The 12,498-nt window shown below is 42.0% G+C and overlaps 1 protein-coding gene across 8 annotated transcripts in view; it reads right to left on the reverse strand.

Moving 5' to 3' along the window:
* Nucleotides 1-12,498, reverse strand: part of DPP6 (dipeptidyl peptidase like 6) — a 717,188-nt gene that overhangs the window by 12,800 nt on the left and 691,890 nt on the right. For all 8 annotated transcript variants that reach the window (XM_061587127.1, XM_061587128.1, XM_061587125.1 and 5 more), the window contains exons 17-19: nucleotides 8,846-8,893; nucleotides 5,822-5,920; nucleotides 4,275-4,344 (exon numbers count right to left, since the gene is read on the reverse strand). In XM_061587127.1, the coding sequence (XP_061443111.1) occupies nucleotides 4,275-4,344; nucleotides 5,822-5,920; nucleotides 8,846-8,893 (217 nt within the window). The remainder of the gene's footprint in view (nucleotides 1-4,274; nucleotides 4,345-5,821; nucleotides 5,921-8,845; nucleotides 8,894-12,498) is intronic.

Below are 12,498 nucleotides of genomic sequence, written 5' to 3' on the forward strand. Positions count from 1 at the left end.
TAGGTAGCAGGGGATGGAAACAGCATCTGCCTGACAGCCCAAAGAGCCGCTGCTAGTCAGAGCAGATCAGCCTTCTGCAACCTGGTACCCTTCAGATGTTTTGGATTTTGACTCCCATCAGCCCAAGCCAGCAGGGGCAATGGCCAGGGATGATGGGAGCTGTACTTCAAACATCTGGAGGGTAGCAAGTGGGGAAAGGCTGCAGTGGACAGTACTGAGCTTGATGGAAAAAAGTCTGATCTGCTTCCAATGTGTGAGTGAGCTCACAATTTCCATTTTTTGCACTTCTGAATCACTTTTGAGGCAGGGGCTTGCGTATTTCTCTTGGGTTACAAAATATATATGCATGAGCTCCAGGTGTGGGAACAGCATCTCCCCATACAGGACCAGCTACTTGTTTTGGTGTCTCTGCAGGCACCAGAGTGCCTCCCTTCACCCACACTATGAGCCTTCACACACACACACCCCCAGTACAGGTCATGTCCTATTCCTCACTGTGGCTGCGGCGATTCTTTATTTTTTCTCTCTCTATTCTGCTACTTTTGATGTTCCTCCTCCGATCCCTGACCACTGGCTGAGGGCCTAGAATGGATGGGCCTTCCCTAGAGGTCCACAGGTTCCCTGCATCTCATTTAGGGCATTAAATGTTAAACCAGCACCCTGAACTGAACCTAGAGGGTAACTAGCTAGCTACCAAATGCATCATCCAACAAGAAACCAGGCAAATTCTGCAAGTAAGAGTGGAGATGTTTGCTGGATTAGTCTGCAAACAGAAAAAAAAAAACCCAGACATGAAAGGCATGGATGCTTCTCATCCTCATCCACTTCCCATTCCTTTTGTCCACTCTTAGTGATACAAGAAAAATTATTTCCAAGGTGGTTGTATGTTTTGTGTGGGTTTCTCTGCCCCTCCTCCCTGCCGCCGCATGTGTGGCTCTGCTGATTTGCATTTATTCAACACACAGCCCAGCGGTGCATCCTCATTCTGAGGCAGTCTAATCAAGTGTCGTTAGCTTGATGAGTACCAATCTTCCTCAAGCACTTGCATAATGAAGCACATTTCCCCAGAGATAATTTTGATGTGGTATGGCAAGTGCATGACACAGCTTTTGTCCTCCCTTCAAGCCAGCTTCAGGGAGACATTTCGGAACACACCAGCAATGTCATGCCCTCTTTTGCTTGCAAAGGAAAACAACTGTTTGACTGCATTTATTTATTTATTTATCTACCTATTTATCCTGCCAGCTCAGCAATGGGTCAGGATCACATCTCATGAAGGATTAAGGTGACATCAGCCAGGAAAGTGTTCAGGCTATAGCCAGGCCTATACATGAGAGTAATTAGGTGCTCACAGAATGGACTGCACCATACAGATTGTTGATCGGGTATCCCACTTTTGAATGCTCCTCCACAACACCTCCCTACACATGGAAAGCAAGGATCTAAGACACGGCAAGGGAAATTCTATCCCAGACCTTTGTCAGCTGTTACAGCTTTCTACTTGCAAGGAAATTTTAACATTGGGGAGCATTTAAAAACGTAAAGTGCTTGATGCACCTAAAGTTGGATGCATGAGACTGTCATATTTTTGTGTTGTTATTGTTTTTAATTACCAGACATGTTTCAAGATCCACCCAGAGTGACCAGATCCAACCCTGCCATTTAGGCATGATTAGGCAGTAGTTCCATGCAGTAAATTTGGTTGTTATTAAAGGTGACAGAGACAGACAGATCAATCCTGTCAGGAAATTTTTCTGCCTGTGCCCCACCGAAATAAACGGGGGCTGCATGAGAACAAGGGCGTTTGCTTGGAACAATTCCCACTGGATTGTTCTGTATGTTAATTCCAGGTCCTCTGAGTGCAGCATGTCTATGAAGGGATGCTTGTTGGCAGTTTGTTACTGTTGTTGTTGTTATTTGCCCTGAGGTAACTATGTCCAATAGATATTAGCCCCCCCCCCCGTTTTTAGTACAAGAGGAAAATTGGGTCAGAAAAATCAGTAAACTCCAGGGTCTGTCAGGGTCTGCCCTGACCCATAGTTCAGTAGTAGAGCATATGTGTTCTGTGTGGAAGGTTCCAGGTTCAGTTGCTGGCCTCTCTTAGCTAGAAGGCCATAGGAAAGACCCCTCCATGCCTGAGAGCCTGGAGAGCCACTGACAATCTAAGCAGACAATACTGGGCTCCGTGGAGAAATTGTCTGGGACACAGAAAAGCTGCTTAAACAGTGTCAGACCATTGGCCCATCCAGTGGTGGCTGGTGTCCGCTGAGGCTGGAAGGGCGGAGGGCAGGGAGGTCAACAGTGGATGCAGTCAGAGCCAATGACAGGCAGGGCCAACTGATTTTAGTTTTGTCCCCATTCACAGCTCTGCTGAGTTCTACAAGGGGCAGCACTGAGACTAAGGAGGAAGAGGAGGCTGACAGCCAGGGCCACCCCATTTGTTGTTGTTATGTGCCTTCAAGTCGATTATAACTTATGGTGACTCTATGACTCAGCCACCTCCAAGAGCATCTGTTATAAACCACCCTGTTCAGATCTTGTAAGTTCAGGTCTGTGGCTTCCTTTATGGAATCAATCCATCTCTTGTTTGGTCTTCCTCTTTTTCTACTCCCTTCTGTTTTTCCCAGCATTATTGTCCTTTCTAGTAAATCATGTCTTCTCATTATGTGTTCAAAGTAGGATAACCTCAGTTTCATCATTTTAGCTTCTAGTGATAGCTCTGGTTTAATTTGTTCTAACACCCAATTATTTGTCTTTTTTGCAGTCCATGGTATGCACAAATCGCTCCTCCAGCACCACATTTCAAATGAGTTGATTTTTCTCTTCACTTTTTTCACTGTCCAACTTTCACATCCATACATAGAGATCGGGAATACCATGGTCTGAATGATCCTGACTTTAGTGTTCAGTGATACATCTTTGGATTTGAGGACCTTTTCTAGTTCTCTCCAGCTGTCCTCCCCAGTCCTAGCCTTCTTCTGATTTCTTGACTATTATCTCCATTTTGGTTAATGACTGTGCCGAGGTACTGATAATCCTTGACAAGTTCAATGTCCTCATTGTCAACTGTAAAGTTACATAAATTTTCTGTTGCCATTACTTTAGTCTTTTTGACGTTCAGCTGTAGTCCTGCTTTTGTGCTTTCCTCTTTAACTTTCATCAGCATTCGTTTTAAATCATTACTGGTTTCTGCTAGTAGTATGGTATTGTCTGCATATCTTAAATTGTTGATATTTCTCCCTCCAATTTTCACACCTCCTTCATCTTCGTCCAATCCCGCTTTCTGTATGATATTTTCTGCATATAGATTAAACAAATTGGGTGATAAAATACACCCCCGTCTCACACCCTTTCCAATGGGGAACCAATAGTTTTCTCCATATTCTGTCCTTACAGTAGCCTCTTGTTCAGAGTATAGGTTGCACATCAGGACAATCAGATGCTGTGGCACCCCCATTTCTTTTAAAGCATTCCATAGTTTTTCATGATTCTACACAACCAAAGGCTTTGCTGTAAACTATAAAGCACAGGGTGATTTCCTTCTGAAATTCCTTGGTCCGTTCCATTATCCAACATATGTTTGCAATATGATTTCTGGTGCCTTGGATGGCTGGCATTTCTTGCTCCAGTAATGGTTGGACGGGTTGTAAGAGGGCAAGCAGGCAGGTGGGGCCGAGGGCAGCACCCCGTTTGCCCTAATGGAGCAGCCTCCACTGGAACCATCTAATTCAGCATTGTCTGCAGTGACTGGCAATGACTCTGTAGGGTTTCAGACAGGGGGCATTCCCAGACACACCTGGAAATGCCAGTGCTTGAACCTGGGACCTTCTGCATGCAAAGTATCTATCACAGACATATGATCCTGATCTGGTATGGTAGTTTCCTGTATTGTATAATGGCTCTGCCTCCCACATGCTCTATGCCATCCTGAACTACTCTTGTTTAGCCAGAGTTATGTCTGGCTCTGCCAAGTCTGGGTCCGTCCCCTGCCCTCACATGCCCAAAATCAAAACTTGGCAGTTGTACGAGCAGTAGAGGCCGATAGCTCCATGGCAGTGGGGCAGTGGAATCCACTCCTTGAAAGTCCAACCTTTCAAGGAGCTGTCCAATGTACTGAAGCACCTTGCTAAAGCGCAGAGTGGATTCCACTGCCCCACTGAAATGGAGCCACCAGGCTCCGCTGTGTACGAACCAGATGTGTCTTTCAGCAACAAACAGACTGCAACCTTGGTTGGATATCCCCTGATAATTATATAATTGATAAAGTTACTCACACAACCAGAAGCAAGGGGTAATGCACATTTTCACTGAAGACAGCTGGCTTTGAAATTTGAATTGGCAATTCTGGATAAAGACAGCAAGAGAAGAAAGGCAGGGGGAAGCACTTAAGTGTGGGAAGGTTGTCATTACACTGAACAATATTTTTCTTTTTCTGGTAACACAGTGACACTTCTCTGTGGGAATAAAATGATGTTTGATAAAATAGCCTGGCAAATAACACTGTAGCAGAATGTGTGGCTTCAAAGAGCACTCCAATATCAAAGGTGACAAGGAATCTGAAGCTAAGATGTGCTATGAGATCCTTGGTCATGTACCAAACATGCAATTAGTGGCCACTGGTATGTATTATTTTCTCCCTTCAGGCAGGGCGATGAGCTGCAGCAACATGAAGCAATATTTTGGATGCACCAGGGGAGGGAGAAAGGGAATGAGAGAGCCAACATGAAATGGAAATATCCCCACTGTGAGCAGGAGAAGGTTGTTTTCCCTTTTGTTGCTTTAGGGGCTTTAAGACAAAGGGTTTCTCCTGTGCATTTGAAACTCCAGGAGTTTGACTGCAACCTCACATGTCCTGGCAGAATAAACTGAAGCCAAAAAGACTTAATTGGATGAACTAAATTAAAAGAACAGTTTGCAAGAATAGCACCTGTTCTCACTGGTTGAAGGCGTGTGCCCTGGAATAACTGGTGCTTCATATTTCTTTTCTTTGGGTGCATATTGGTGCCGGCATAAACATATTTGCTGCAGGAGACCCTTCCTGTTTTGGTTTGTTTTTCAAATGTTAGCTACAGTGCAGTTTACCAAAAGCTTGGCAATTAAATTAGGTATTAGCTGTGTTTTCAGTGCAGCTAACAGCAAGATTAGCCAATAGGTTTAAGTGGGTTTGCTTTGCAATCTTTTCATGACACTTTTGTTTAATTAATTTATTCCATCAGAATTGCTAACGGATAACTGATTTGTATCATTAGCCCCAGGACAGCCAACAACATGTGACTTTAAGTATATACCAAACAAGAGCTGTGTGGGCAGGGATAATTCAGCATTTAAGGCTGGCCTTGGAAATATAGCCAGGTCGCAGGGAAACAATCATGCAATTACTCTCATTATATATTTACACCTCTGTCAATTAGTGCATACCTACTCTAAGGATCAAAGTTGATGATACATTTATATGCCTGGTTGCATTTAATGTGCCCCCCCCTTTAAATAACAACTCAGGAGTGGGATGGGGAGAGTGGCATTCAGGATCAGGACTGTGGTGTGCAAGCATTTTTTTTTTAAAGTCTTTGCTTCCTACTGCAGTCCTAACAAAAAACACACCCTTCTCAAAAAAGCTGCTTGCCTCACACGGACATTCTGGGACAAACAACAGCTTCAAGGGAGCAGGTTTTGTCAGGTCTATGTTGAAGAGAAGGCGTTAACACTCCCACATCCCTGCAGACCACAGTCTTGAACCTGATAGGGCCTCCATGGATTTTTTTTTTGGTGAAAATTAAAAAGAGACACAAAAATGCATAACAATATAATTTTAGCAACTTACTGTAATCATGAATCTTGATTTCTTCGTATTCCACTTTGGGCATTTGTCTTTCTGCTGCTGTCTTCTGTACTTTTTCATTTACTTCTAGGTCAAAGAGTTCTGAAAGAATAGAAGGTATATGTATGTAGAAATCCCCACCTGTCATACAAGGAATCAGTTTAATTCTACACTGATAAACAGCAATTAATTTTTGTGTTACGCAGAACTGGGAGCAGCAGCAGAGAAACACAAGCACAATATCTGCAAAATGGACAATTAAATGTTGGAATATAATGGCTATTGGAAACCTAAGAGAGTAACATTAGGAGATAAGTTCCTTAAAGGAACATTTTTTTAGCTCAATGCAAAAAGTCTGCTGAGTCTGTTGAAGACTTTCCTCTTTCAACAAGCCTTCTAAGTGGAGATTTTTATCCCAGTTGGTATCTGTGTTGAATTTGAAATTGTTTTTGTATATATGTAATTGTTTTTATATATGTAATGTTTTTTAATTCTTTTTCATATATTCAATTGTTGTCTATGTATTTTATTGTATTGTGGAATTGCTTTGAGATGCTTCATAGGAAGTGGTTCATATATGACATAAATAATCACCACCAACACCACCATTCTTGAACTTCAATGTGCACACGCCCCTTTCATAAAATCTAGTAACATATACAGATCAGGTGCTTGACATATACTATTACCTTAACTATTTTCGTTATTTTCTCTTGCTGTTATGGACTAATTGCTGCAGTTAACTGTTACTAATTGTAGTTTATGATTTTAATCTATAGTGTTTTAATTGCTGTGAGCTGCTTCAGTCGATCAATAGATCAATAAGGAGAGGGGGGCAGGCACTAGCAGTTGGTGGCTCCATGTCAGTGAGGTAGTGGAATCTGCTCTAGGTTTTAGTCTGAACTTTCAAGGAGCTGTCCAAGGTAATTTGAAAGTTCAGGCTAAAACCTGGAGTGGATTCCACTGCCCTACTGACGTGGAGCCACCAGCCACCACTGGGAGCAGGGAATCACTAAATCCAACCATCCTCACCCATTCCTCACTGGCTGATCAGCACTACTGTTGACAGCACACTTCCTCACATGTATGCCCTTAACTGGATCGAGACACTGGACCATATGGACACATCATTTATACTCTGACAGGGAACTGCATTCAGGAATTCAGAAACACAGAATCCATAAGGTCCAAAGGAAAAGCTGACATTCAGTGTGCTTGTGAAGAAAAAGCAGTGCTTTCTGTCCTCAGAATAACCCTAAGTTAAACTCTACTTGGCTGGCACACTTTTCAGTTGTAAGCATATTTGCAAAATAGTGAAGATGCAACAAAGATTACTGCACATACTTGATGGTGGGGGGATTTTCATTTATGTACACATTTCCCCCGCCTGACTACAATCTATGCTTGGACCACGCTAACAATAGAGAAAATATGGCTTCCTTCCCCCTCCATCCAAGTGCAACTTGACAATCATGTTCTGGGCCCAAGGGGTTGCCTCCAGTGAATGAAAAAAGGAGAAGCTATAACACAAAAGCCTGCCAATTCCAATCAATGTGGGTTTTTCCCATAGATATTTCAGCAAGTGGGTTGAATGGTTCAATAAGTGTTTTAGACTTGTTCCTGAAAAGCCTCCTCTCATCTTTATTGAAATCATAGGCCCTGTGAAAGCTCCAAAGCAGCAGACTATTAAGTCTGGTTAAATGTTAGAATCGTCATTTAATTATGGCTTGCACAATTAGCTTTATCAGCAGAAAGAGGCTGGCCACGCAGGGACTCCCAAAAAGCCATTCTATTTGCTCATATAATTGCATCAGGAAAAGACAGGAGCCAAGCAGAAGAAACAAGAGGAGACTGACATCTCTCCCAGAGAATTCTCAATTTATTGCCCTGCCTTAGGACCACTGGGAACTCTTGTCTGCACAGTACAAATAGCTGGCTCTTAATTAAATGTAAGCACACCGTAATGTTTGGTGGGATTTACAGTTATCTGATTACTGCAGAATACTCCCTTAATGTGGCTCCGTATTATGAAATAAATAGAACTTTGCTAACAAGAGGCCACCACAATGGCTTCCTTTATCCAATATGGCAAGATTGCACCGCATGAAGAAGAGTGAGGAACAAGGTAATCTAATGCAAATTGAGGCAATTCAGCAAAGCTTTGCGTTTGCCTGTATCTGATTATACATCATCCCTATACGCATTTACCCACCGAGCTTCTGAGAAGAAACTGCTAGGAGTGCCCTGCTTAGAGGGTTATTGAGTAGCTGTTCCACAGCCTTGGCTTCCCTACCCCACCTTCCGCTTCGTCTGCCCCATCTCTCATTCTGAAATGCATTTTCTCTAAAGTTGTTCTATGCTGAACTTTTGAGAGGTTTGATTTTGTGCTGCAAAAGTTTTCAGTGAGTGAAAATTCCTTACTTTCTAAGCCTTCATGCTTTTTTGTTTTGCTTTGCTTTGCTTCTGTTTGTAGACATTGTTCTCCTGAACTGGAGCTGCCTTGGTGGGGCAGAAGAGGGAGTGAAGAGAGAATTTGCTCCCATTGCTGAAGTCATCTCCTAAACTCAGCACAACTCAATTTTTTTTTTGTCTGTGGATCACTTGGGGATCTCCCTTTAATGCCAGCATCATCGTCAAAGCCAGCATTATGTTATGAAAATCACAGGCTCTAGACTAGGCTGCTGAGAAGGGCCACCTATATCCCCTGTACCCACTACCTTCCCCCTCCTTCCTCCAATTTGTCAACATTCCCACCCACTACCTCAACTGTTATTCAAGGCTCCTTCAAGTCCCCAGCCCCCCTTTCCTTAAACTTCCACACTCTAAGCAATCTCTCCCCTCTCACATTCCAGTGCAACCCCCCTAAATGGTTCATTACCTTGTCTCTCTCTCTCTCTGTCTGCAGGCCTTTGATCTCTGGTGTGAACCTTGCCTTCCTTTCTAAAAATGTCTCTCTCCCCAAACATTGAAATCTGAAATGCCCCCCCTCTCTTTTCCCCTGCCCTCCCCCATGTGATGACTACTTACTTTGCATATCTGATACGTTGTATACAGCTACTATTGGAACTCTTGGACCTTGAGAACAGAGAGAAAGAAATACATTGCATTTAAAAAGATGCATCTAAAATTATATTTAGGAGCCTCATTTTGAATCCCTTGGAGCTGGCCAAGGATTACATTTCATGGAAGGCTGATCTAAGCAACAAATCATCCAAGGACAATTAGCATCCACCAAATAAAAAGACATGTAAGACAGACAGCCTTTCCCAATGGAGCACTCAGTGTGCCTTCTCTAATTTGTCAATATTTTAATTAGTGCAAACATAATTAAAATCATTTGCTTTTTTAGACAATTCTAATATCATGCAATTTATACCACACAAAGGATTTCCATCTTTATACACCGAATGGATTGTGTTAACGAGAAATGAAGCTTTAAAAATTCACATATTGCTAGATATAGTTTACTGCTAAAAACAGCAAGAAAAGCTGCTATTGCCCATCTGCTTCAGAAACCACTGCAGGACAGGAAATGGAAGGGAAATTAATACAATGAAAAGGAGGTAGGGGAGAGAATGGAAGGTGTGTGTGTGTTCAGGTAGTGACCATTGCCATCAAAGACCGCATGTGTATAGCCCTACACCATTTGATTGGTGGGCCTACGGTAACCTCACTGCATTTTGCTTAGGTATATATTTTTCTTTCCCTGCTCAAGCTCAAGGGAAACTGGTTCTGTGTATTTACAGCAGGACAGAGCTGTGCACAGCACTGATTACCTGGAAGGAAAGAAACATGTCAGCATGTCTGTCAAATGTGTTACAATGAGCCTGAACTGCAGGAGAAAGAAAGCATGTACATCTGTACCCACTCAGAGTGTCACAAATACTCAAGAGTGCCTGCTTTTCATCTGTGAAATGTTGGTGCATATGAATTAAATTTTCCAACCCATAAATTCAAGCATGCAGGAATATAAATTATAAGCTCCTTGATGATTAAACATATTACATGGACCGTGAAACATTCTGTCACAAATCAGCTTTCAGTTTGCTCTTTTTCATACTGTTTACAGGAGACAGAATGGACAGAAGATGTGACAATTTTGGAAACATGCAGCCAATGGCAGCTCTCCCTTTGTTTATGCACCAGCAAAACATAAGTGACCCTTACTCCAGACTGTTGTTGTATCTCTACCAGCTTCAGTGGTAAGTGCTTGACCAACACAATTCTTTTTAGGAACATAGGAAGATGCTGTATACCATTCATCTATCTAGCTCAGTATTGTCTACACCAGTTGTGGGGAACTTTTGGCCCTCCAGAAGTTGCTGCCATCATCCCTGGCCACTGCTGGCCACTGCTGGCCACTTGATTTACACTGACTGGCAGCAGCTCTCAATGGTTTCAGACAGGGAGTCTCTCCCAGCCCTACCTGGAGATGCTGGGGATTGACCTTGAGACCTTCTGCATGCAAGGCAGATGCTCTACCATTGAACTACAGCCCTTCCCATTTATTAACCTGGGCGGGAGTAGGATGATGATGATGATGATTTAAATTTATATCCCACCCTTTCTCCCAGAAGGAACCCAGGGCAGCAAACAATTCATCCTTTTCATCCTTCTATAGTTTGTGAATTTCAGCAAGTGAGCAGTTTTTCTCACCCATACCTGACAAACTGCACTGTCAAAATCCCTTCTTTTACATAGCAATTATGTAAACTTATCCTCCTTCACACCTGGCCACTAGGCTAGACAACTTCACACCTGCAGAGGGAAACTGGGTTTTATCACCAGCCACTCTTAGTTCCCTGACTAGTATGCCTGAGTGATATACAAGTCTTCAAACACACACTCTTTTTAGCAGTATACGTGAACCATCTTAAGTGTACATTGTAGTGTGTTCATTATGAACAATGGTGTCAAACAGATGTGTGGAACCTTTGGCCCTCCAGATGTTGCTGAACTACAACTCCCATTGTCCCTGACCATTGGCCATGCTTACCAAGGATGGTGGGGATTGTAGTTCAGCCACATTTGGAAGGCCACAGTTCCCCACTCCTGGTGTAGAAGTATTTTGAGAGGTACAGCATTTTGAAACTTCTACAACACTATGGCAGGGCAAGTTGCAAGAATCTTTTTCCACGTGGCTGTTAAAGAAACAGGAGCAACAGTGTCAGAGATGAACTATCCCTGGAATATATATTTCCAGATCAAAATGTATGAGAGTTCTGTGGCTATCTATTTTCCACACACACCCAACCCCAGATTACAGAGGTGGTGAAAACAGGGTTCTGCAAGAAGAACCCTTTGGGAAGCTCATCAGAACCTGTATCCTCACCAATGCACTGAATCCAGACTTAGTCTTACTTAGAGTAAAGCTGCTGAAATCAAAGTCCCACTGATTTCAGTAGGTCTGCTTTAAGCAAGAGTAAGTCTGAATCCCACTTAATGTCATTAACAGGGCTATAACATGTGGTTCTCAAAATTCTGATGGCCTCTCCACTATGTCCACTCTCCACCAATTTCAAATGTCATGTAAGGGTTGGCATTTTATTCTCTCTCAGATGCAATGGTGCAAAGGCATGGGGAAAATGGGTGCAGTAAAAAAATATTATAGATGAACATAGGTGCTTCAAATTCCTGCTTCATAATGCAGGTGTAAAAATACAGTAAAGCCTTAAACAGTTTGGATGGTCTTATGAAAGAAATTGCCTCTTTTATCACCATGCACTGTGATCTTTGAGATCAACAGAGAACATTTTTTGGATTTGTGAAATTCCCAGGGTGTCCTATAAGGGCCTGGGACTTGGAGGTCACAACGTCCATCATTCAGCTACTCTGCTGATTCCAGACTTCTCTTAATGGTCCTCACAATACCCAGTGCCACCTGCTTCTAAGTTAGATAGCAGTAGGATTAACCCTCTATATTCTTATATCAGTATATTCACACTAGACATGAGGAATGAGAAGATATACTAATCTTATAATGCACCCAGACCAGAAGACTAATTCTTAAAACAATAAACTCTTGCTTAGAGCAGACCCACTAAAATCGGCGGGACTTTGATTTCAACAGGTTATTATTATTTTCCCAGTCTGTGCCTGTGTTGGAATTGCTTTTTAATATGTTTTAAAACCTTTTATTTTTTAAAAAAGTTGTTTTTAAAGCTTTTTTTAAAAAGTGTTTTTAAAGATGTTCTGTGTTAATATATTTTAAAGTCTGTTTTTATGATGTTTTAAAGTGCTTTTAGTGCTTTTGTATGCAGCCCTGTGTTCCTACTGGGACAAAGGGCAGGATATAAATCAAATAATAAATAAAATAAATATTATTATTTATTAAATTTATATCTCACCCTTCCTCCCAGAATATGTAATTCAGTGCCAAACAAGCTGCCCACAGCTGAAGTATATATAGGCAACATTTTGAGTTACATAGAACTCTTCATCAGACAGATTGGGAAGACAGTGAATCTTATAGTTACAACATTACACATGCAAACATTATCAGTCACTTTGTATAGTCTATGGGTCCCAACATGTAAAAATACCCTCAAAAGCAAGAGATCACATTTCTCTGTGGGTTTTATTTTATTTTATTAAAATGACAAAACTATCAACACACTGGGAAATATTAGCATGATTATCATATTTCCTACAAATAACCTGTTGGAATAAGATCTCCAATT

Source organism: Rhineura floridana, chromosome 10 (genome assembly GCF_030035675.1).
Source record: "Rhineura floridana isolate rRhiFlo1 chromosome 10, rRhiFlo1.hap2, whole genome shotgun sequence".
Lineage (NCBI taxonomy): Eukaryota > Metazoa > Chordata > Lepidosauria > Squamata > Rhineuridae > Rhineura > Rhineura floridana.